Source organism: Protomyctophum parallelum (assembly GCF_964188405.1).
Source record: "Protomyctophum parallelum genome assembly, chromosome: 5".
In the NCBI taxonomy this organism is placed as follows: domain Eukaryota; kingdom Metazoa; phylum Chordata; class Actinopteri; order Myctophiformes; family Myctophidae; genus Protomyctophum; species Protomyctophum parallelum.
Window position 1 is genome coordinate 37,605,385 of NC_139702.1, and position 22,667 is coordinate 37,628,051.

Consider the following 22,667-nt stretch of genomic DNA (forward strand, 5'->3'; position numbering starts at 1 on the left):
CTGGCTTCCGTTCAACAACAAAACATCTGCTGTGGTTCTGATCGGCTTCATGTTTCTACTGTCTACTTTCATACGTTTAAAGGTAAGCTGGAAAAATACAACCTTTGCATCAAATGTAGAGATACGGTAGCCATCCATCCTCTGATGAAGACGATCATTATAAATATCACTGGATGAAAGACGTATGATTATGATTATAGTCTTGATACAAGGCTAGCTGTTATCCATTCCATGCAACTCACTGTTGTTGGTTTGACTGGCTAATTTGACAAGCTAGCTTCATATCTCGCTGACGTGGATTATTATAATAACAATAGCTCTGATCCATAGCTCTAATGCAACGTATTATAGCTATGGACCAGAGCTATAATAACAATAGACAATTTACAAGCAATTTATTTATTATGTATTATGCTCGTAAAACCGGGCACGCGAGTGGGCACCTAAACTTTGTGGTCGACTCAATGTTCAAACGTAAATTAAGGAATTTGGAAAATGGCAAAATGCGGCAATAGCTGTGTGATTTAAACTGTATGTAACTTTAGCTTGCAGATGATCTGTTACTGGTGATATGTTTGTGTAGGCTAGGCTAAAAATTAAAAATAAATGTTAGAACATAGATTGGATACATGTAAGAGACAGTAAGAGCTTTGCCTGACGGCAAGCCTGTGTGTGTGTGTGTGTGTGTGTGTGTGTGAGAGAGAGACGCAACTTGGCCTGTTGTAGCGCCACCATGAGGCTGATTTGAAAACTGTCAAGTAGCATTTCTTCCTCAGCCTAGTGGGAACTGGGAATATATCCGTGGATATGCACGGCTTGGGATACACTGTCGACATGTCTTCCTTCTCACAATGCATTTCTTTCATTTGGATTCCAAGGGATTCGATTTCCCAAAAGTTGCGTAACTGATCTGACAGTGCCTGTTCCTCTCCGACGCTGATGTGCATCACTTCAATGTCCACAACTTCAGTTATGATATTTAGCGTGGTGACTTCTGCACCAGCCATCCAAATACAGTGACAGAAAGTAATTTGTTTTGGTGTCAGGGTGACACTCACAATTAATTATTCCATAATCATAATTGTTTCCATGTTGAAAAATGTTCATACATTAAAAAACATAAACGAAATAGCGTTGTAAGCTTAAAATGTATATGCCAGTAATGTCTTGGTATATTTCAGTTATTTGTCATATCGGCCATGTCACATGTACACTTTTATTGTAAAGGCAAACAGAAATGTAATTTCAATTCATAATATTCCAATTTCCAATGCCAAAAACACATTGTTAAATCTAAAATCGTTAATCGCAATTATTTGTGTGACAATTAATCAACACAAATGTGTAATCGTGACAGGCCTAGAGATCAGTGGCGGTGTTTGTACAGAGACAGAGAGGATGCCTGTTGAAAGGACAGAAGAATGTGGGGCCGAGGAGCTGTACAAATACTATGAGGTCTACGACACTATTGGCTCAGGTAATGTGCTTCTCGGATGCCTCTTTTTTTTTCCTTTGTTTTTTTTTAGCTATAGAAGAACTGCATTTACGTTTTGAGAGTCCGAAATTGTCACTGTGGCGCAGTGCTGTACTGCTGTAGTTTTCTGAATGCCTCGCCCCTCATCTTTCTCAGGAGGCTTTGCTAAAGTGAAGCTTGGACGGCACATCCTGACAGGAGAGAAGGTTGCCATCAAAATCATGGATAAGAAAGATCTAGGGGTGAGCTAGCTAGGTCTGCAACTACTGTATTCATCATCATTATCTTTTTGTTGTTATCTCAACCGTCTGGGCACCTAGGCTGCTGAGCCAGCCTGACGGCGTGCCGCGGGTTCGACTCCCGATCCCGACGGCCTTTGCCGTGTGTCTTCCCCCCCCCCCCCCCCCCCCCCCCATCTCTCTCCCCATTTCCTGTCGGATTACTTTTAACCTATCAATAAAGGCAGAAAAAGCCAAAAAAAGATCTTAAAAAAACAACAAATAAAACATCAATTTGTTATATATATCAATAAATCCATTAACCACCTAAGCGTTATTGTATAGTTCTTCACACAACAGTGTGTCGTGCAAAAACAGTGAACATAGCCTACTGGTTAGCTAGAAGTTCACAACAAGTCAAGTTCTCAACGCAGTGCATTTGAACTTGTAGATTGTTTTCACACAACTGTTTTCACGTATATTGTCATTGTCATGCCTAAAATAATTAGGGATAGATTATTATTATTTGATTAAATTAGTTATTATTCTTTGCTTAAAATAAATTCCCAACCTAATAATTATATGATATAACAACCCTGCCCCAGGACGATCTGCCTCGTGTGAAGGTAGAGATCGAAGCCATGAAGCACCTGAGCCATCAACATGTCTGCCGTCTGTACCACGTCATTGAAACCACCAAGAAATTCTACATGGTGCTGGAGGTACACTTCTTAATTGGCTCATCACTGGTGGTTTGTGTGGTGGGCATTATTATCTGCATACAATCAACTTGCAGAATAATACATATACAGTAATGCACTTTGTCATTTGCTTCTGTCCATCCATCAGTACTGTCCAGGGGGCGAGTTATTTGACTACATAATTGCAAAAGACCGTCTGTCGGAGGAGGAAACCAGGGTGTTCTTCAGACAGATTGTCTCTGCACTGGCCTACATTCACAGTCAGGGCTACGCACACAGGGACCTCAAACCGGTAAACGCCACCACCACTGTGTGTGCCTGTGCATGCATGTACCGGCATAATGTGCATATTATGCATGTTACATGTAATGTTTTTGATGTTTTATGTTAAAAGAGGAAAGATATGGAGCCATTATTACATGCTTTTATGTGTATGTTGCCTAGTATGTTCTAATGACGTTTCTCTTTCTATTGGGCCTTCAGGAGAACCTGCTGATAGACGAGAACCACAACCTCAAACTTATAGATTTTGGGCTGTGTGCTAAACCTAAGGTACAGATACTGTCTATATATTATACATAGCTTTGTTGAATACTCTGATAACAGAAAAATGTTATCAATATTTTGTGGCAAATTGATTTTTCATTCCGTCCACAAGTAGCCATGTAATAAGTTTATTGAAGGCCTGTTCATACTCTGTTTTAGGTGAGGTCAGTACAAAGTAAAACGGGGAGATGTGTTGGGGGTGAGCTGTGTGTCACCTAAGTTATCACTGCGGCGTGACATCATGTTGTAGTTTTCAGTGGTCACCTTATCACCTAAAAGAAGAATGAAGTATGAATAGGCCTTGAGGCAGACGTTTATTATTGGAAAATAATAAACCCATCACCCTGTCTTATTTTCGAATTATGACCGTTCTCAGTCGCCACGACTGATTTCAGTAATTTGGATTCCATAGAAGTAGCATGTCTGTCCTGCACCAAAAATAGGCTATATCTACAAGCTTACAACACGTCGCAGCGTGACGTGTTGTAAGCTTGTAGATATAGGGCTCCATTTTCGTCACCGCTAAACCCCTTATCCCTAAACTTCTTTGCCTTTTTTTTAACTATTTTGAAAAACATTTTTCCAATCTACATTGACATGTTGAGAGCGTGTAGACTGTCACTCAAGTGACTACTGGCCAATCAAATCACGTCTTCTGTTTATTGCCAAATAGCAAGTGTCGCTGGGAAAGAAGGAGTCGGACCTCTGATTGGCCTACCGAACGTCCCCTTCCGTTCTTCCCCCTTTCTTCCGCTATGCTTGGCAAGGAATCTCTGGAAAGATTGCCAATATATCCTTCCGTTGAGATACAGACGCCCCAGAGCCGGAACAGGCGTCTATACGTTTATATGTCGTCTATGGAAGTGACCATGTGACTATCTCTATTGTAGGGAGGTATGGGTTATGAGTTGATGACGTGTTGTGGGAGCCCTGCCTATGCTGCTCCTGAGCTCATCCAGGGAAAAGCATACATTGGCTCAGAGGTAAGAAAGCGAGCTATCAGTGCACGACTATATATGTAGTACATTTACTCTATTACTGTATTAAGTTAAAAAATATTTTTTTTTACTTCAGTATTTCCAATTTTCAATACTTTTACTTCTACCCCACTATATCTCGGAGGCAAATATTGTACTTTATTGGCCATTTATCGTGACGCATTGTGAGCTTGTAGATCTGCTACTTTCAAGCCAGATCTATATAAGATTTGTATACATTTTGAACTTGTGAAATGGGGCATTCTGCATAATGAGTGCTTTTACTTTAGGTACTTTGGTATACTAAGTATATTTTGATGACAACATTTTTGTACTTTTAGTAAAGTAAAATTTCATTGCTGGACTTTTACTTGTAACATAACTGTTTGTTTCTACTTTGCAGTATTGATACCCACCCTATCTATATATATATTAGGGACTTTGTCTTGCATTCATAAAATACAGAGGGAATTGATTGATTCAGAACTGTGGACTACAAATATATAATAGAATGTAAGGGGATGCGAGTAGCTGAGTACGACTCAAGGGTTTCCTAATTACCTTTTTATTTAATTGGGCACGGACAGCATATTGGCGTGTTTCGAAAGACAGCCTCGTATGCTGCCCTTGGCTCATTAAATAAATAAATGAAGGATGCCAATCTAAAGGATATTTCTGTGACTGCTGTTGATTCTACGAAAAATAGTCTCACATTTATTTATTTGGTTTAATTTGTAGATGGTGATTTTCTTTTACAATTTTGGATTTTTGGACTATATCCATTAATGTTTTAACTCTCAGGCAGACTTGATACACTTAACATTTAGATGGGCTTTAACTGAAATTGCATATCGTTGCTGTCGGGAAGAAACCACCAAACTCCAAAGTGTCCATTTTTCAGGAAATTAAAAATATAAATTTTTAAGGAAATTAAGAAAACCTTTTTTTACGATGCAATACTGCCTCGTCAAAGCTGGTGTCGTGACTTGATATTGTCAATTACTTGCATGAGAAGGTGGAGTTAGCAGTTTGAGGGTCCAATGGAGTTAAGAGGTTTTGTTCAATGCGTTTTTTTACTACTTTCCACTGGTTCAATATTTTCGAAACAACACATAAAGGTGTTCAATAGCATTGTTTTGTGGGAATAAAAACAAAAACCTCAAAAAATGGAATTATGAGGTTTCCTCCCGACAGCAACGATATATATCTTCAAACTAACCTGAAAGTATCTAAACAATCCATCGCAACCCACATTCACTTTTTCTTCACTCTTATATTCTGCATAAATATAAGGATTTAGATTTAGCTATGGATTTAATAAACAAAAGGGAAAATTAATCGTATGCTTTCCTTCCACCACATACACCACACAATCTGCATAAAGCCCTCCACACACCGTCTGCGAACGCCGCACGTCAAAACAGCCGCCTCCGTTATTTTCAATTAACCTACCCCACACCGGTGGCGTCCGACACGCGTTCATGCCTCGCCTGACGCTCCGATACTGTTCTATTTTCCAGGCGTTGCCGCGTGGCAACGCTTGTGCCGCGTCGCTGCGCACCCGGTGTGTGTTGGGCGTAACACAGTTGGTTCAGGGCATACACTGTCAGAGTAGAGGCATTATGTAGTGTTGTCACATTTGACTGACATGAGTGTGATGTGTCAACTATAGGCTGACGTGTGGAGTATGGGAGTGCTGCTGTATGCGCTGCTCTGTGGATTCCTACCCTTTGATGACGACAACTGTATGCTTCTCTACAGAAAGATTACGGTTAGTGCAGTGCTGAGTGTGCAATGCATTATATGTTCCCCTGCATATGTGAGTCTCAGGAAGTCAGTCTTGTAATGTTTAAGTAGGCCCCTATGGAAATCACGAAATTAAAACATAAAAATGTTTTTCACTTAAATTTTCCATTAGTCCTTGATGATTGTGGCTTTAGAAATAATTCAATCTTGTTGCATTATTTGTTTTTAAATCTAAAAAAATAATTAAAAAAAAGCAGCAGGCAAGCCTTGGTGTGTCTATGCACATGCCTGTGTTGTGTGTGTGCCTAAAGTGTGAGACGTACGGACATAGTGTTGTACTTTGTCCTTTTCAGAGAGGTAAATTCGACAACCCCCACTGGCTTTCTCCAGGTAGCGTGCTGCTCCTCAACCAGATGCTGCAGGTATGGAGATGACCTTCCCTCTTCAGCTCACTGTCCTGTTTAGTTTGTATCCATGGATTAAAGTTCTGTTTAGAGCCTGGCCCACCCATGTATCCATGGATTAAAGTTCTGTTTAGAGCCTGGCCCACCCATGTATCCATGGATTAAAGTTTTGTCCTGTTTAGAGCCTTGCTCACCCATGTATCCATGGATTAAAGTTCTGTTTAGAGCCTGGCCCACCCATGTATCCATGGATTAAAGTTCTGTTTAGAGCCTGGCCCACCCATGTATCCATGGATTAAAGTTCTGTTTAGAGCCTGGCCCACCCATGTATCCACGGATTAAAGTTCTCAGTCACCACGACTGATTTCAGTCATTTGGATTCCATAGAAGCCAGCATATATTATTTTAAATGCTAGTTGTTAAACTAGCAATAGGATACATGTTCAGAAGCATCTTCCATAAACACACATGGTGTCAGAAATGCCATAAAAGCAAAGGTTAAAGCCTCAAACTGTGATTTCTTCAACCGGTTGGCTCTACTGTATGTAAGAACAGCAGGAACATCATTAAACTTTCCGTCATGAGATTTTATTTCGCTTTATTCCATGTGTATTGCTTCGGACCATTTATTTACTACATCAGTATTGGCGATTATGCAGCCGATATGTTCCATGTTTAATTTTATACCACTTTAATCCTAATGTCCCTATTATGGGCATGTCATTATCCTCAGGTGTGCATATTGAACAGTAGTTTGTGTGTGTGTCCTGTAGGTGGAGCCCAAGCGTCGTCTAACTGTCAGACAGCTGTTGGACCATCCCTGGGTTGTGCTAGACTACAACTCCCCTGTGCCATGGCACAGCAAAAAGCCGGTATGCTACAGTGTAGTAGTAACAACACTACACGAGTCACGACACTACACGCACATGTAAACGTAACTAATATTACCAAAAATCCGGTATACTACACAACACAATATCACATGCATTTAAACATAACCAATTATGTTCAACTATTCCATCTCTTAAAATGGGTCCATGCATATTTTCACTCTTTTTTTTTCCTTTTTTTTTTTTCTCTCTCTTTTTTTTATAAGACCTGAGGTTGATTCTACAAAATGCCTCTAAATCAGTAGTGTTGTTTAGTAGGTAGATTTTTCAAAAATAGCAGATGTACAAGCTCGCATCCCGGCACAAAGTTGGAAGATCTGCTGTTTTTGAATAGCCATAAAAACGTTGTATGACACAGACGCTTGCCCCGTTAAGTGGTTGCCTTACATTGAATTTAGACAGCAGTGACAGAATCCACCATGCCAAGGCATCTCTGGTGGTCTGTGACTATTTGTAGGACTGTTAGGTTCATGAGCAGTGTTTTGTCTGTTGTGTAGATGGGCTATATAGATGAGGACTGCATCACTGAGATGGCGGTCAACATGAAACGCTCCAGACAGAGCACCACCCAGCTGGTCAATGAGGTTGGTTTGAGTTGTCCATGTTCCCTTATTATATGATGAGCTTGTATACAGTAACTAGAGAATAATAATAATTACATTTCTCTTATATAGCATTTTCTATGCATGCTTATTGTGTTGGGTTAGGGCAGTATATCAATATAATGTTGAGACTATAACAGCTTGGACTTTGGTCATCATGATATCATGATTTGGCTTAACGTTGTGTTTCTATCATTTTTAAAGGCTGCGTTACAGGTTGTTATAGCTGTCCTGACTCGCCTTTTCAAACATAGTCATTCCTGATTATTAATCAAATCCCATTGTGTAAATATTTTGTGAACAACATGGTACAAAATATTGATAATCATGGCCTTTAAAACATATTGTGGTATTTGATTTGGTCCATGTTGCTCCTCACTAATTGTTTGTCTAGTGTTCTACAGTATATGCTCTGCTTCGGTGCGTGTTGTATTTTGTGCACAGTGGCGTTACGACCAGACGACGGCCACCTACCTACTGCTGCTGTCTAAGAAGCAGAGAGGCAAGCCTGTTCGCCTGCGTGCCGAGCCGCCTGCCTGTGACGCCCCCTCTTGCTCGCCACTGCACCAGAGACCTCAGGTCAGACTGGGACCACAAACCCCACAATGCCCTGCTGCTCCGTGTCTGTCTGGCTTATCGACTTCCTCTGCAATTGGATTTCTCCTTTTGTTTCTGGTTCACTCTCTGCGTCCGTCTCAGCTCTGTGTTACTTGTTTGCGTTGGATCTCTATGCCCTCTCACCGTGGGCTTGGGTGTTGTTGTGAAACTTTCTTTTTTGGACATCGTTTCTCAAGTATCTCCCTTATAGTTGTTGTTGGGCAGAAACATTGTATATCCATATTTCAACTTTCTATGTGTTTTTTCTTCTCTTAAATGCCCTTTCTGGCTACTTCATACAACATGCTGATCTAAAAAGTCACAACATGTAGCATTTTAAAAGTGAAAGTAGTGAGTGTGTATTTAACCAATGACAAGTATTAACAAGAGCCTGTGACTGTCTTTAGAGACAGACTGTTGAAGGCGCTGTTACTACATTGGATCCATTGAAACAAGATATTTTATAATTTCATGAAAAGTAAAGATTTTGAAGAATGTTTCTGATCAACATCGACGTTGTCTTATATTCCTTGGTGTCTCAATCTCTTCTTTTTTTTTGCCCGTCCTTCCACTTCTATCCCTAAGCAGACCCTTCACTTCAGTGAGGATGAGGATGCTGTGGTTCTGGGTTCCGCCAACTTTGACTTGGACTATGACGACGACTGTCCCTGGGTTCCACACCACGCACGGCATACGCCCAAGGGAGTCCGAGGACGGCCGGACGGAGCGGTCTGTGGAGCATTCTTTATTAGACACCACCATGGCTAAAAGTGCGTAGATAGGCGAGAGAGTGTAGCTAACCGTTTGAAATGCATGGATTAAAGTTCTCAGTCACCACGATTGATTTCAGTCGTTTGGATTTCATAGAAGCCAGCGTGTCTTCTGTGAAAGCATGCGCACCAAAAATATACCGCTATTTTCGGTCATTAGTTATTTTAAGATGAAAGTCTATTTGAAGTGATCAAACTAGCAGGGTTAGGGTTAGAATACAAGTTTAGAAGCATCTTCCAGAAAGCTGAATGGTCTCAGAAATATTATGATTTCTTCAGCTGATCAGCCTAAAACATCATCATTGCATTTTCAGTCTTCAGATTTTATTTTGCTTTATTCCATGGGACCACTGCATAGATAGGCAAGGTAAAGGCGAGAGAGTGAAGCTAACCGTTTGAAATGTTTCCCTGCGTTTTCATAGATATCTCCACTGGCGGAGAAATTGCGGGGCCAAGGCCCCAGTCCACTGAGGGAAAACATCACGCCATATCGCCGCCCAGAGAGGCAGGGCCGCGACCACCAACGGGCCAAGGAGAACAAGGAGAATGTTGTAGCGCCCGAAAAAGACGTTGAGATCTTTGCACTGCCGGCTGCCCCTCGTACCCCTGCGTCCAGCAAGAAGAGCACACGGCCCACCAAGGAAGTGTTGACCACGCCCACTCCCAGTTCTCACTTCAATGGCTCTAAAGGCAACGACACACCGAGAGGTCAGAACACGCACACGCCAATCACAATTATTTTATACTTGGGATATAAAAAAATGGCAACATATTTCGTCATAGTTTTAGTCGACAAAACGCAATGCAACGCACTGAGCATGTAAATCTGATACAGTATGTTAAAAAAAAAAAAAAAAACTTTTAATGATATGAATCTTTTTTTTTACCCCAAATCTTCTCTTATGGGGGTCCCTGGCACAGTCTTTTTAGATGACGATCTGCAGTCAAATATCCTGTATGTAACATGTAGGTTGTGGGTCCTTGAAAACCACTGCACTAGACTACTGGCATGGAATGTTAGTTATGAAAGCTAATACATTTGAATCATCAGACATGACCATATCTTGTAATTGTGTAATAGTTTGTCTCAAAGCAGTAATTTAAAAACTCATTATTTTATTTGCATCAATCAACTGCCCCGCTCACACTCCTCTCCTCGCGCGCGCTCTCTCTCTCCCTTCCTCAGTCCCTTTCTCTTAGGTCTCATAACCATAAGTGCCACATCCGCATTGCACACATTTGCAAGTAAATTGTATTCTGGTAATAAACTAATTTACCACGTCTGTTTCGTCTCTGATTTAGCCGTCATTACACCGTCAAATGGGAGCACGCGCACACACAATTATCACTGTCGACTCGTTATTATCACGGAGCTCATTTTATTGCACTTATCTGCAAAATGAAGGGACCGCGGTATGAAGGGAGAATCATTAGAGCCTAATTATTTGTAAACGTGAAGGCCCTGGCCGCATGTCCAACCTCATTATTAGCTTCCACTATAAACTCTGCCATGAGCTGATGTTCTGGATTTGAACTAGTTGGTGCTTAGCCCTCTGAATCTGGACGGGTCCTGTTCTCTCCAGAGTCTCAGAGCTACAGTGCTGCCTTGTTGCTACTGACAGCACTGTCCATGCACACAGACACAAGCGAAAAGTGTGTGTGCCTGTGTGGTGGTCCCTAGGCATGTGCTGTGACAGGTGTAGCTGTCTCTTTCCTCTGCTCACTGTCCCACATGGACTGTAGTGACATGTGTTCTCTCGCCACTAAACTGTGTGTGCCCGTGTGTGCCCGTCCGTCCGTCCACGTGCACAATGTGTGCCTATTACCCCTGGCCTTGATTTCCATGCACGTGCGGAAAAGGACTCGTTGAAACATGAACGGGATGTTGTTTGCTGTGTCATGCCTGGATTCAACCTGTAAATAGTATACAGAATACGTCTGTGTGTGTCTTGCAGGTGAAGGCAGTGCCTCTAAAGATCCAAAAAGAAAGAAAGCTGCTCAGCACAAGGAGACTGGTCATCTGGAGACAATGACCTTCAGTCCTGAGAGAAGGTCCGCATCTGGGAGGGATTAAAAGAGAAAGGCAGAGTGTGTGTGTTGGGTGGGGATTGATTGAGTGGGGTGTGAACAATAAGGGGAATTGGAGCCGGAGGTGATAAGAAAAGGGAAGGCGATTCAGGATGGCACTGACAGGATAGACGGGGATATAAACAAATCGCTGGTGGCAAAAAGAAAATAACATATGCATTGAAGCCAGGTCAACGGGGGGGGTAAATGTATGTAATTTAGAGAGCATATTGTGTAGACATAGCATAGCACTCTATAGACTAGAGCATATATGTCAAACTCAAGGCCCGGGGGCCAAATCAGGCCCGTGAATGAATTTTCTTTGGCCCGCGGGATGATATTTAATTAGTATTAGAACTGGCCCTCTGGTATATTGCACGGACCACCATAATACTACAAGTCCTGCTTTGTGAGGATCATAGAACAGGAAACTGAGCTTAATAATAAATAATAATGCATTTTCAGTTTTAAATGCATTTACTTTTTTGCTATTTGCCTGGTACGTCTTCATGACCGCGGTGCCCGTGTGTTGAAACAGAGTCCGGCCCTCGACTTCTACAAATGTATTTATTTTGGCCCACCGTGTATTTGAGTTTGACATCCCTGGACTAGAGTATACTCATTGTACATATATTGTACTGTTAGACGGATGTTAGGATCTTAGCTTACTTATGATCCTTGATCACTATTTGTGATGTATTTGATGTATTCCCATGTGTTGTTCCTGCTTACTGTAAATTTCTCTGGATTAAGAGTGTCTGCCTAAATTGTGTATGAACATGAGTGGCACTTTCTTACTGTCCACTGTGGTCCCCAGGTCCCGGTCTCTGGACATGGCCGTCAGGGGAGGAGGAGACAGCGGTCAGAAGAACAAAGTGGAGAAGATGTTTGGCTCTCTAGAGAGAGGCCTGGACAAGGTCATCACGATGCTCACTCCCAACAAGAAACGAACTCTACGTGACGGCCCGCGCAAGATCAAGGTACAGTATGCGTGTTGGCACCATGCATTTAAAATGGAAATAAACTGGCTTGCATAAGGAGAAGAGACTAAAGCAGCACGGACATTTAGAGCCTTTTATTTAGGTGCTGAGTATACAAACGACTAACGTTTCGACCTTGCGGTCTTCATCGGAGTCATGAATAAACTGGCTTTCTAATGGTACAAAAGTTATTGTCAAGAAGCATTGTTAGACTAGACGAATAATCCACGCAAAGACAAAGTCACATAAGGAAATGAAGGAACCAACTTTAATAAGAGAAAACAAAAACAATGATTAGAATTGGATTAAAAAGTGCTCTGGTGGTTCAGTGGCAAAGTCCCTGCCCACCACCACGGAGGTTATGGGTTCGAATCCACTGTGGTGCATCCGGCTTTGTTGGGCATCTAGCCGTCTACGCGAAGGCAATTAGCTTGTGTTTGGGGAGGGAAGATGGGCGTGGAGGGCATGCAATCCTACAGGCTGGGGCGGCACCAGTCAGCACGAAGTAGGACGAAGGCTCTTCGTCCTTCTGGTGGGGGCTCCTCACTGGCAGGTGAGTCGGTTAGGTTACAACAGCAGTGGCAACACAGAAATGTGTGAGGTATTATTTGGCATTACGAAAAAATATTGGGGGAAAAAGGGGGAAAAAAATAATTGGCTACTCTAAATGTGTGAAGTGAGGGACGCTGTATTATATTGGCCCTAAACAAACAGTTTAAAAGTCCATAGACTTGGCTACCATATGATGTTTTTTGATGGCTTGTGCCCCTCAAAAAAATAAAAAATATATGTTTTTGTCTCCTCTGTACAGGTCCAGTACAATGTCACTTTAACCAGTCAGACCAACCCAGACCAGGTTCTAAACCAAATCCTCTCCATCCTGCCAGAGAAACACATCGACTTCACACAGAAAGGGTAAGAGAAATATTAATTTCACTTCTCTGTTCTACTTCATCATATTCTAATCTGTATGCACATTTCCTCTGAAATCCTGCCCATTCCCTCATTCTGGTGAATGAAAGTGATGCAGTTTGATACAAGGCACTTTCGTAACAATAAGATCAACCTTGAGTGTAAGATTGTGTTTACCAAAGGAAAACCCTGCTGTCTTTTACCTTATCAGCTAAATCTAAACAGTACATTTAAAGATAAATACTACAGGTACTGACAATCCATTTTGACCTACTTGGTTAGTATGTAAAGTTCTTGTAACTGATATTTCTTGGACCAAGTAGAGACAAAGGAAGAACTACTATTGGCAGTAGAAATGGAGTGGAGGAAGGTTGGCCTCAAGCTCAATGTCAAGAAAACTAAAGTTAGTGGCATTTAACATGGACAACAAAACCATTGCTACTGCCAGCAGGACGGAACTTGAGGTAGTAAAGGACTTCCTCAACAGAACAGGCGCTGAAAGTCCGGATGAGGAGAATCTGACATGGGAGATGTCCTCAAGAGGCGGCTGTTCATGGCTACAGTGGAATCAGTACTGCTGGGCCGAGGCATGGACCCTCGCAGTACAACAGGAAAAGACCCTGGATGGCTAGAAATGGTACTTGATGTAACTAACATGGGCGAACCATGTCAAAAATCTGGAACTCTACAGAGGCCTCCCGCAGACAAGCTCAGAGAGAAGGATTAGGCTAGCATGAGACTGCGAACAAACAAGCTGACACAGTGGGAGCCAAACCAACCCAAGGCACCGCTATGAGGAGAAAGAGGTGCACCACCTACATGGACACACTGTGGCGCAGGCAGTGTTCTTGTAGTCCCAAATTGGTTTTGGCTAGTCCTCACTCGCATCACATTTCAATAGCCTAGTAAAGCAACTTTAGCTAAATAGACTATACACAACACTAGCTAGCTAGTGTTGTGAATATGGGAATATGTCGATAAACCTTTTTGTACTTTCTATCAATGATTGAAGGATATTTACAATGCTGAGGCATATTCCATTTGAGCCTGTATGGCTGAGGTGTGCTTTATTGGGTCTGTATCCCCAAACTTCGCATTTTAAAATGAACCTCAGTCAGAACTCTTTCTAAAGCCCAAGCCGTCATATCCTAACATGTCCATTCTGCTTCCTCTCTCCACTGTGTCTAGGTACACCCTGAAGTGTCGCACCAGGGGGGACTTTGGCAAGGTGACGATGGCGTTTGAGCTGGAGGTGTGCCTCCTGCACAGGCCTGATGTGGTGGGCGTCCGTCGCCAGAGGCTGAAGGGAGACGCCTGGGTCTACAAGCACCTGGTGGAGGATATACTCTCTACCTGCAGTATCAAGGAAACCGATTCCTGATAAGCCTAGCATAGAAGCAACCCCATGGATTAAAGCTCTGTCGCCACGACCGATTTCAGTCATTAGGATTCCACAGAAGTGAGCATGTCTTCTATAGTGTGTCCTGCACCAAGCTTACTACACGTCGCTGTTGCGACAGTTGCGTCGCGTGTTGTTCCGTTCTTCAGCTTGTAGATAGCCACCCTATTTTCGGTTATTAGTTATTTCAGTCTTCCAGAAAACAACAGCAACATTTGTCAGTCGTGAGATTTTATTTTGCTTTAATCCATGCAACCCCCTTTTAACTTTTTTTTTACTACTGAATTTGTGCATAAAAGAAAAACTTGAATGATCTTTTTTTTTATATAAACTATACTTTTACAGTACTACAAGCCCACTTGTAGATCAGCTAAATTCCACAAATGTCCCAGTGTATGGCATGGCCCAGAATAGGGCCTCTATGGTTCGTGTGGTTATAATGGGTGTATAAAGTCTGTCCTTTTGGCTCATAGTAAAACATGGCTCATTAAATGTACCTGCATTGCGCATCTTGTCCCTGAATGTTGCATCAGTTTGCATATGCAATATTTGGCATTTTACTTCCTCGCCCATAATTATCTTTAACATACTCTGGGAGGAATAGCTGTCTCTCTCTGTACAGACTAGAGTATAACATCAGTATACCTTCCAGCTCCTTATTTCCATGTCTTGCTATTCTCCCCCTTAGGTGTTGAGCTTTATTGAATCACATTATTTAGCAGAGAGAGCATTACTAATTTACTGACATTGGGTGTTTTTATTCATGCACTGTACATATGTTTACAATTTCTGTTATGCCATTTAACATTTTTGTTTGTACGATGTGTCCGTCTATATTTTTGTTGTCTGTCTATGTACGTGTTGAAAATTAATAAACGTATTTCCTTTTAATAGACATTGATTATTATGAGTGACGGGCAGCATCTCTGAAATAAAAAATGTTGCCAGTTCTAACCGTCTTGTTTCGTAACTGAACGAGCTCAGGGGACCTCTGTTGAATGTTTAGCTGGCGAAGTTCAGTTTGGTTTGGAAGATGTGATACAGGCTGGCAGTCACGGTCAGATGGCCAATGGCGGTCGGGTGCAGAAAGACATTGAGGAGGATAACGTTTATTTTACACACAGTTTGATTGGCTCTTGATCAGCACCCGTGGCAGTGTGCTGCAGAAAGGCGTGAAATAAAAAAGCCATTCAAAAAGCCATGGTGGTGGCTACATGGGTAATGTCAAACAGCCAAAAAGTGATAAGATGTTAAATTAATTAAACCAATATTTTCATTGGCAGACCAGTCATGTGTATAGTGAGCTAGATGTATATCAGTCGTAGTAAAGGCCCTTTGGAGTCCAGACAAACAGCCAGCAACAAACTTCATCACCCACAGGGCAATTATGGGCAGAATGCCCAAGCAGCAAACTATGCCACAGCTGCAGCCTGGATGAAACAAGAATCATAGCTTTTAACTTTGCAAACAATATGACATGACAGCAATGTGCCTTTGGTCATCGGCAAAGGAAAAGAGCTGTTTTTCCTTTATTTTTTGACGATTTTGTTGGCTAGACCTCACTCTCGCAGCAACTACTTTGACTATTGGCCTAAACCTACACTACAACCTGACTGCACTGCAGTTTTACTGGGCCAGTGATTCTGAACCAGGTGTCCGTGTCCCCGTCTCTGCAGATAGGGCTGGACAAGACAGTTCAGAGTAGACAGCACATATAGAATCACCATACAGTAGATTGCTTTAATGATCCTCCGGCTGTTCATGCCTGCAGATCACTACAGTGCATGGCAGGCATCTTGGTGTGTTTTCCCTGGCGGGTGAAGTGCATGTGCTTTTTTATGTTTATTTCAGACATGATGGTCACTGGAACACATCCTTTCTGATCATTACCTACACATAATGAAGATTAATGAATGAGTGTTGTTGGTAAAATTGATCAAAGATCATTGTTATGGCAGAAAAAGCCAGCTTGTGACTGCAACGTGTTCCTCTTCGCAGATGACAATGCATGCACTGCTGGTCTCGGACAGGAACAAACTGCAGGTTGAAAAGGCCCTCAGCTCTGAACTCAGTAGAATCTGCACCTGGCTCGCTGATATCAAACTATCTTTACACCTGGGAAAAACTGAATGAATTCTCTTTGGATCAAATAGTAATCTCAGCAAGGCAGATGGCTTTTTGGTTAGAATGGGTGACAATATTATCACACAAAAAGATGAAATTACCTACCGGTACCTATACGTTCCATCCTGGAGGCAAATCTTTCCAGTGATAAAATGGCCACGAACATAATAAAAAAAGTCAACCAAAATAATCCTTTACAGAATCTCCTCACTCACTGCCTGGTCAACAAAAACACAACAACAAACCATAAACAGGAGCCCTCGTACAAGGTTTCTTCGACTATGCATGCACATTAAAACTAGACTCCAGACTTCCCAAAACAAACTGGTCAGGCTACTACTTGGCCTCACTCCCCGAACCCACCTCACCCCTGCCCACTTTGAAAGGCTGGAATGGCTTAGTACAGCATCTTGCAGCTACAATTCATGTGAAATGTAACCATTCTGCAAACTGTTAATAAAAGAATACTTCAATCAATCAAAACTATGTCTGTCTGACTGACTGATTAAATAATAATCTTTGGTTTGATCATTATTTAATTAGGCCTATTTGATGACTTCAAGCAATAATAGAATTATCTTCTTTAGACGATGTTGATTAGTTATTATAGTACATTCTGTGACATTCTTGCTGTTGGTCTCCAGTCATTAGTGCACTGCCTGCTTCTCCTTGGCATCCCAGCAGGGAAGCGGAGGGTAATGTTGGCTAAGGGGGGTTAACCTTAATGAAGGTGTGGAGTGGCATGGTAATTCAGGGTGGGGTTGAGGCCATGGGTGGAGAGTGAACCACCCTCCCTGAGCCATTCTTTCCAGCTGTGGCTATGACTCTTGCCGGAATAGAGTCGGTAGGTTAGGTGTGTGTGTGTGTGTGTGTGTGTGTGTGTGTGTGTGTGTGTGTGTGTGTGTGTGTGTGTGTGTGTGTGTGTGTGTGTGTGTGTGTGTTGGTTGGTGGTAGTGTTGGGTGGGGGGCAAGGAAGCAGCAGATGCCACCTGTCAAAAGCCTCGCCTATAAGAAAGATTCTCGATCACCTCTGTGCTTCTTCATAGTTCATCCTTCCATTTCCCCTTTTCCTTCTCCTCGCCCCACCCCCCCCCCCCCCCCCTCTCCACAGCACCACTGAAACGCCTCTCTGATGTTAATTGATTGATCAATGGTACTCTTAATTAACCAGTATAAATCAATATAAGATGTCCCTCTGGCCTAAGGCGTAAGTGATGGTACTGGTTCTGTAAAGCTGCCACATCTCAGTTGATTCAATCACTCCATAACATTTGGTAAGAATTCAAACTTAGAGGCCACTGGAGATCTGGGAAAAGACAAATCAGGTTCATGAGGATTGGTGTAGCTGTAGCCTACTATAAGATTGGGATTTTTGGAAAGCTTTCTTCTTTTCCCCTCGCACCTACACAGGGGGCACTGTTGTTCCAAAACTCCCATGTTCCATGTTCACTCCATGCTTGTTTGGAAGGAGGAAGAAACTCAGTTGGGAATTGGAGCAACAAGAAGAGTCAAGAAAGAGAGGATTGAATCAGAGCTTTACAGCACATTGCAGTGTGGAATCTGACCTCTTTACAGGAAACCTTCTACCAGCATTGGTAACAATTGTTTCATGTCATGAGAAATATATAATTCGGAATGAAGTGAAAATAGAGGACCTGATGTAAAGTAAACAAGTCTTTAGTGCTTTTCATGGTATCCTCCGCAGCAGTTTTTGTATTGACTTTCGTTTGAACTGTACCCATTCTATACTGTCTGTGAATACAAATTTCAATCAATCAAGTTAAGTGTGAGTTTCAATGTCGTTTTGAACCAGTGCTTGTTGATGAAGCTCTGGTCTTGCATCTAGCAGTCCAGTAGCCCCTTTCGGGACCCTACATAAAGCTTTTCTGAAATTTTGATGATTGATTGAGTAGGCTATAAAGCACAGTTTGAGGAAAGCACCGTTCAATACAAGTCTGCTAAGAGGATTGAAATACCCAGAAAAGCACAATGGCTTGCTTACATAGTTACATTGGTGTCCTCCATTTTCAATTAATCAGAAAATCACTGGCTTTGCTATCAAATGTTCTTTTGTTATTTTCAGGCGGTGGAGGCGGTGGAGACATGAGGCTTCTGTTGGCGAGTACACTCATTGTCCTTTTCCTGTGTAAGAAAAACGTTCTTCTTTTACACAGCACCACATTCTGGTGATGTGGATTGATTCAATTATTTGGTTCCCTCCACCATTTGCATATTTCTAGCCGCAATTTGCAACTCTAGATTTCTTTACAATCTGTTGAATCTAGAGTTGCAATACCCTCCATCCATTTCCTATTCATGATTTTCGGTTTCTGATCTGCTGGTCTTAAATGACGTTAAACTCACCAACATTGCAGCTGTAGTCCAAGCTTGAATTATCCTCTTTCAATCTGCCGAGCTTGTTTTTCATAAAAATCCCCCGTAGACATGTTATGAGTTACTTTCTGTCCAAAATATTCCAAGAGTTCACATTCCGAGCTGCCATTTTGTATTTTTGCAACGTGCCGTAAAACAAGACGTGAGGGGGAGCGCTTGTTTAATAGAATCTTACCTGCGCAGGTAAGACACCCAAAGAAGAGGCAGACGCAGTGCGACGCCCCGTCACGCACAGCCTTCTATTAAACAAGCGCTCCCCCTCACGTCTTGTTTTACGGCACGTACAAAATGGCAGCTCGGAATGTGAACTCTTGGAATATTTTGGACAGAAAGTAACTCATAACATGTCTACGGGGGATTTTTATGAAAAACAAGCTCGGCAGATTGAAAGAGGATAATTCAAGCTTGGACTACAGCTGCAATGTTGGTGAGTTTAACGTCATTTAAGACCAGCAGATCAGAAACCGAAAATCATGAATAGGAAATGGATGGAGGGTATTGCAACTCTAGATTCAACAGATTGTAAAGAAATCTAGAGTTGCAAATTGCGGCTAGCATATTTCATGCCTCACCCTTTCTTGATGCTGTTCTTTATTTTAATAATACATTTTATATGTCTGTCTCTTCAGGGCTTCGCAATGCACAGACCTCAAGTGAGACCATGCATGGAAGACCTTGTGAGGTGAGTTACACAAAGTGTATAGGCTACATGGTCAAAATTCCTTATGGATTCATGGTCACACTCTCAGGATTCTATTGTGTATGTGACTACACATTGTAATCTATCAGTTTTGGGGAATAATATCAAAATAATTGTCATGTAGAGAGAATACAAATGGACCCATGTGACATGTCATGTATTCTTTATTATTAAATTCCAGATATTATCTGGAATTTATATAGCGCTTTTCTAAGTACTCAAAGATGCATCACATTTTGGGGGCCAGCCGGGAGAACAAAGACAATGGGTAAAAGATTAGAATTAAGAGATAAAAGACTAAAAGTACCAATTTGTAAACTCGGCTATAGTCTAAACGGGTGGGTTTTCAGGGCGGCTTTGAAGGTAAATAAGTGTTTAACCATTTTCAACCTAGCATTCCTATTTTGGGCATGTCGGTGAAAACTAACAACAATCATCTTAAAATAAAGCAGATCTACAAGCTCACAGCCTGTTAGGAAATGACGCATTGTTAGTGTATAGAACTGCTATTTTCGCTATTACAAAAGTGGGTTAAAGGTGACATCCTTTATTCTCCTGTTCATATCCAGAGCTCATCTGTGAGTGAGACAGTGGTCTCTCTCCTGCTGTCTCCTTTGTCTGTCCACTCCTGGTTGTTCTCAACACTGGTCCGGCTCCTCCTCTCTGCCCCGGCCCTTCTTCTGAGCTCCCTGTATTACACCCTCCTCTTCGTCATGGCCCTGCCCTGGTGCATTTCCACACTCTGTCTCTCCCTGCTGCTGACATGCCTCCGCGTAGCCATTTTTGTGTTCCACCTGACCTTGGTGGTTGGGTTGGTGGCCATTTTGGTCCTCGTACGGCACAAAATGGTCGACAACGACGTGGCTGAGACTGTGGCCAAAGAGCGGAGGAAGGAACTCAAGAGTTGCAACTCCATGGCTGGTTTGGGGAATTTGTTTGGCCGCCGAATTGTGACACATGGCTAAGATGTTTCTTAACTTAAGTGATGCTATTATTTTGTACCGTGACTGTATGTACGTATGTATGTAAAGGTCCCATTGTGTCCCTGTAGATATTTTATTTAATAAACTTATATTGCCATAAAATCGGGCCACACCTACTTTACCCCAAAGACATGTAGGCCTGCAGTTTACTGAGCCAGTGATTCTGAATCAGGTGTCCCCCTTTCTGCACCTGGGGCTGGGTGTGGCCAAGACGGGTCAGACAACACAGATGGATAGCCTACTGTATGTACAATCACCTTAGACCGCTTTAATAATCAGGCTGTTCATGCATGCCTGCAGTGCATGGCAGGCATGTCTGTGTGTTTTCCCAGTCGGGTGAAGTGCATGTGTATTTCAGATGTGATGATGGGCACTAAAACACATCCTTTCTGATTATTAACTACTGTCCACATAATGAAGTTTAATGAATGAGCGTTGTTGGTAAAATTGGTCAAAGATCATTGTTATGGCAGAAAAAGCAATGGGGGGTGATTACTATGTCTGACTGATTCAACGATTATCTTTGGTTTGATCATTATTTGATGACTTTCAGCAATAATGGTCTTCTCTTCTATTAGACGATGCTTACTATGCCTAGTACATTCTGTGACATTAAATGTTGGTCTTCACACGGCACAAAATGGCTGACAGCGACGTGGCTGATGAGATAAAATGTGACCAAAGAGTGGAAGGAACTCAAGAATTGCAACTCAAGAGTTAGTATTCACTTTGTTAGCAGTTAAGTCAAAACAGTTAAATTAGTTTGGAATTGCACACCATGGCTAAAATATTTTTTAAGTGTTATTGCTATTTTGTACTGTGACTATGTTTAAGTAAAGATCTCATTCTGTGTCCCTGTGGATATGTTATTGAATAATTGTATACTGTACTGGAATATCTCATTCCATATGTCCCTGTGGACGTATTATTTAATAAACAATACTGTACTGCGGTTTTTACAACATACTACAGCATTCTATATAAATTGGGTTTGTGGTAGTCTTGCCACTTGTAGAAGCAAGACACAAAGCATTGATTAATGTGCCTTTGTAACCTAAATGAGGGTGAAAATGTAACGGCTAGCTATTTTCTTTTCCTTCTCCCCCTCCCCTCGCTCTCTCCCACAGTCTCTCCCTGGATCTGGCTCCCAATTATTTACGGATTGTTTTCCTCCTTTTCATCTACAGATGTTATAATTAGACATGTCTGTCATATGGAGATGAGAGGATAAGGGAGAGATGGAGAGGGATAAAGGAACATTTTCTGCATGCATTGTGTCAGTGGCAGATATGGGAGATACACCCGTGCTTATTAAGGCATGCAAACCGCATTCCTGAAAATGCCTACTAACACAAGTTAACAAACGGTAGATACTAGACAAGGCAGCGTTAAGAGTGTTAAACCAGCAGAAAAACACTTGTGAGACATTCAAAGACTTCATATACTGTAAAACCTGTGGCCTTTTTATTTCAAGCAATAGAAGACATTATTCATGAAGCTGTTTGTTAATGGAAATGTCTAATCGTGCTCTATCCAAAGCTCACAGCCTTTTACAAGTAATCGTTAAAGTTTGTGAGAGTATGTGCAAAAAGACAGCTGGGGAAAGAGAGAAAGTATAGGCTGGATCATAGAGATTTATTACATGGACGTGGCATAATTAGCATAAAGACTGGACCGGCCCACTCAAGCAGAGAATTAAAAACCTTAATTGTGCTGTCAGCCTCTCTCTCTCATTTTTCCACTGCTGACTCCTCCATTCCCCTCGCATTTCGTTTCCAACCCGCTCCTCTCATCTCTCCTTGCCTCACTCTATCTGCAGTATTTGTCTGAACTGTATTGTCAGTTCACCCCCTTTAATTGTTGATGGTACATGGAATGCAGGATGGATATTTTGAGTCTGGCGGGAATATAGAGAGATATGTCTTCAAACCATTTTGATGGTACAGTATATCTTAAAAAGAAAAGCAAAGGACTGGAGTCATTCAAGACAGGAGGTATTGGTTCACAAAAGGTGTTATTTGTCAAGGCTTATAACTTAAAAAATAGTGAATGATAACTTAAAAAATAGTGAATGATGGAGAAGTGTGCACAATGAATCAGAATAACAGTGAGACAAGGCAAATGTGCAGCTCTGAGGACTGTCTGAGGCAGTGAATGAATTGGGAAGGGGAAAGCAGAGTTTT

At 41.9% G+C, this 22,667-nt stretch overlaps 1 protein-coding gene across 2 annotated transcripts; it reads left to right on the forward strand.

Annotated features, from left to right (window-relative positions):
* melk (maternal embryonic leucine zipper kinase) lies at positions 1-14,298 on the forward strand. Of its 2 annotated transcripts, none has more exons than XM_083765462.1 (18): positions 1-82; positions 1,358-1,477; positions 1,631-1,716; positions 2,298-2,414; positions 2,542-2,685; positions 2,877-2,945; positions 3,830-3,922; positions 5,589-5,687; positions 6,016-6,084; positions 6,840-6,938; positions 7,454-7,540; positions 8,003-8,137; positions 8,741-8,884; positions 9,348-9,633; positions 10,881-10,977; positions 11,810-11,972; positions 12,784-12,887; positions 14,073-14,298. In XM_083765462.1, exons 2-18 carry the CDS (start codon positions 1,399-1,401, stop codon positions 14,263-14,265), a joined length of 2,064 nt encoding a protein of 687 aa, XP_083621588.1. In that variant the 5' UTR covers positions 1-82; positions 1,358-1,398; the 3' UTR covers positions 14,266-14,298. The 2 variants fall into 2 exon arrangements, with proteins under 2 accessions (XP_083621588.1, XP_083621589.1); XM_083765463.1 differs by having other exon boundaries at positions 8,744-8,884.
* The last annotated feature ends 8,369 nt before the right edge of the window (positions 14,299-22,667 follow it).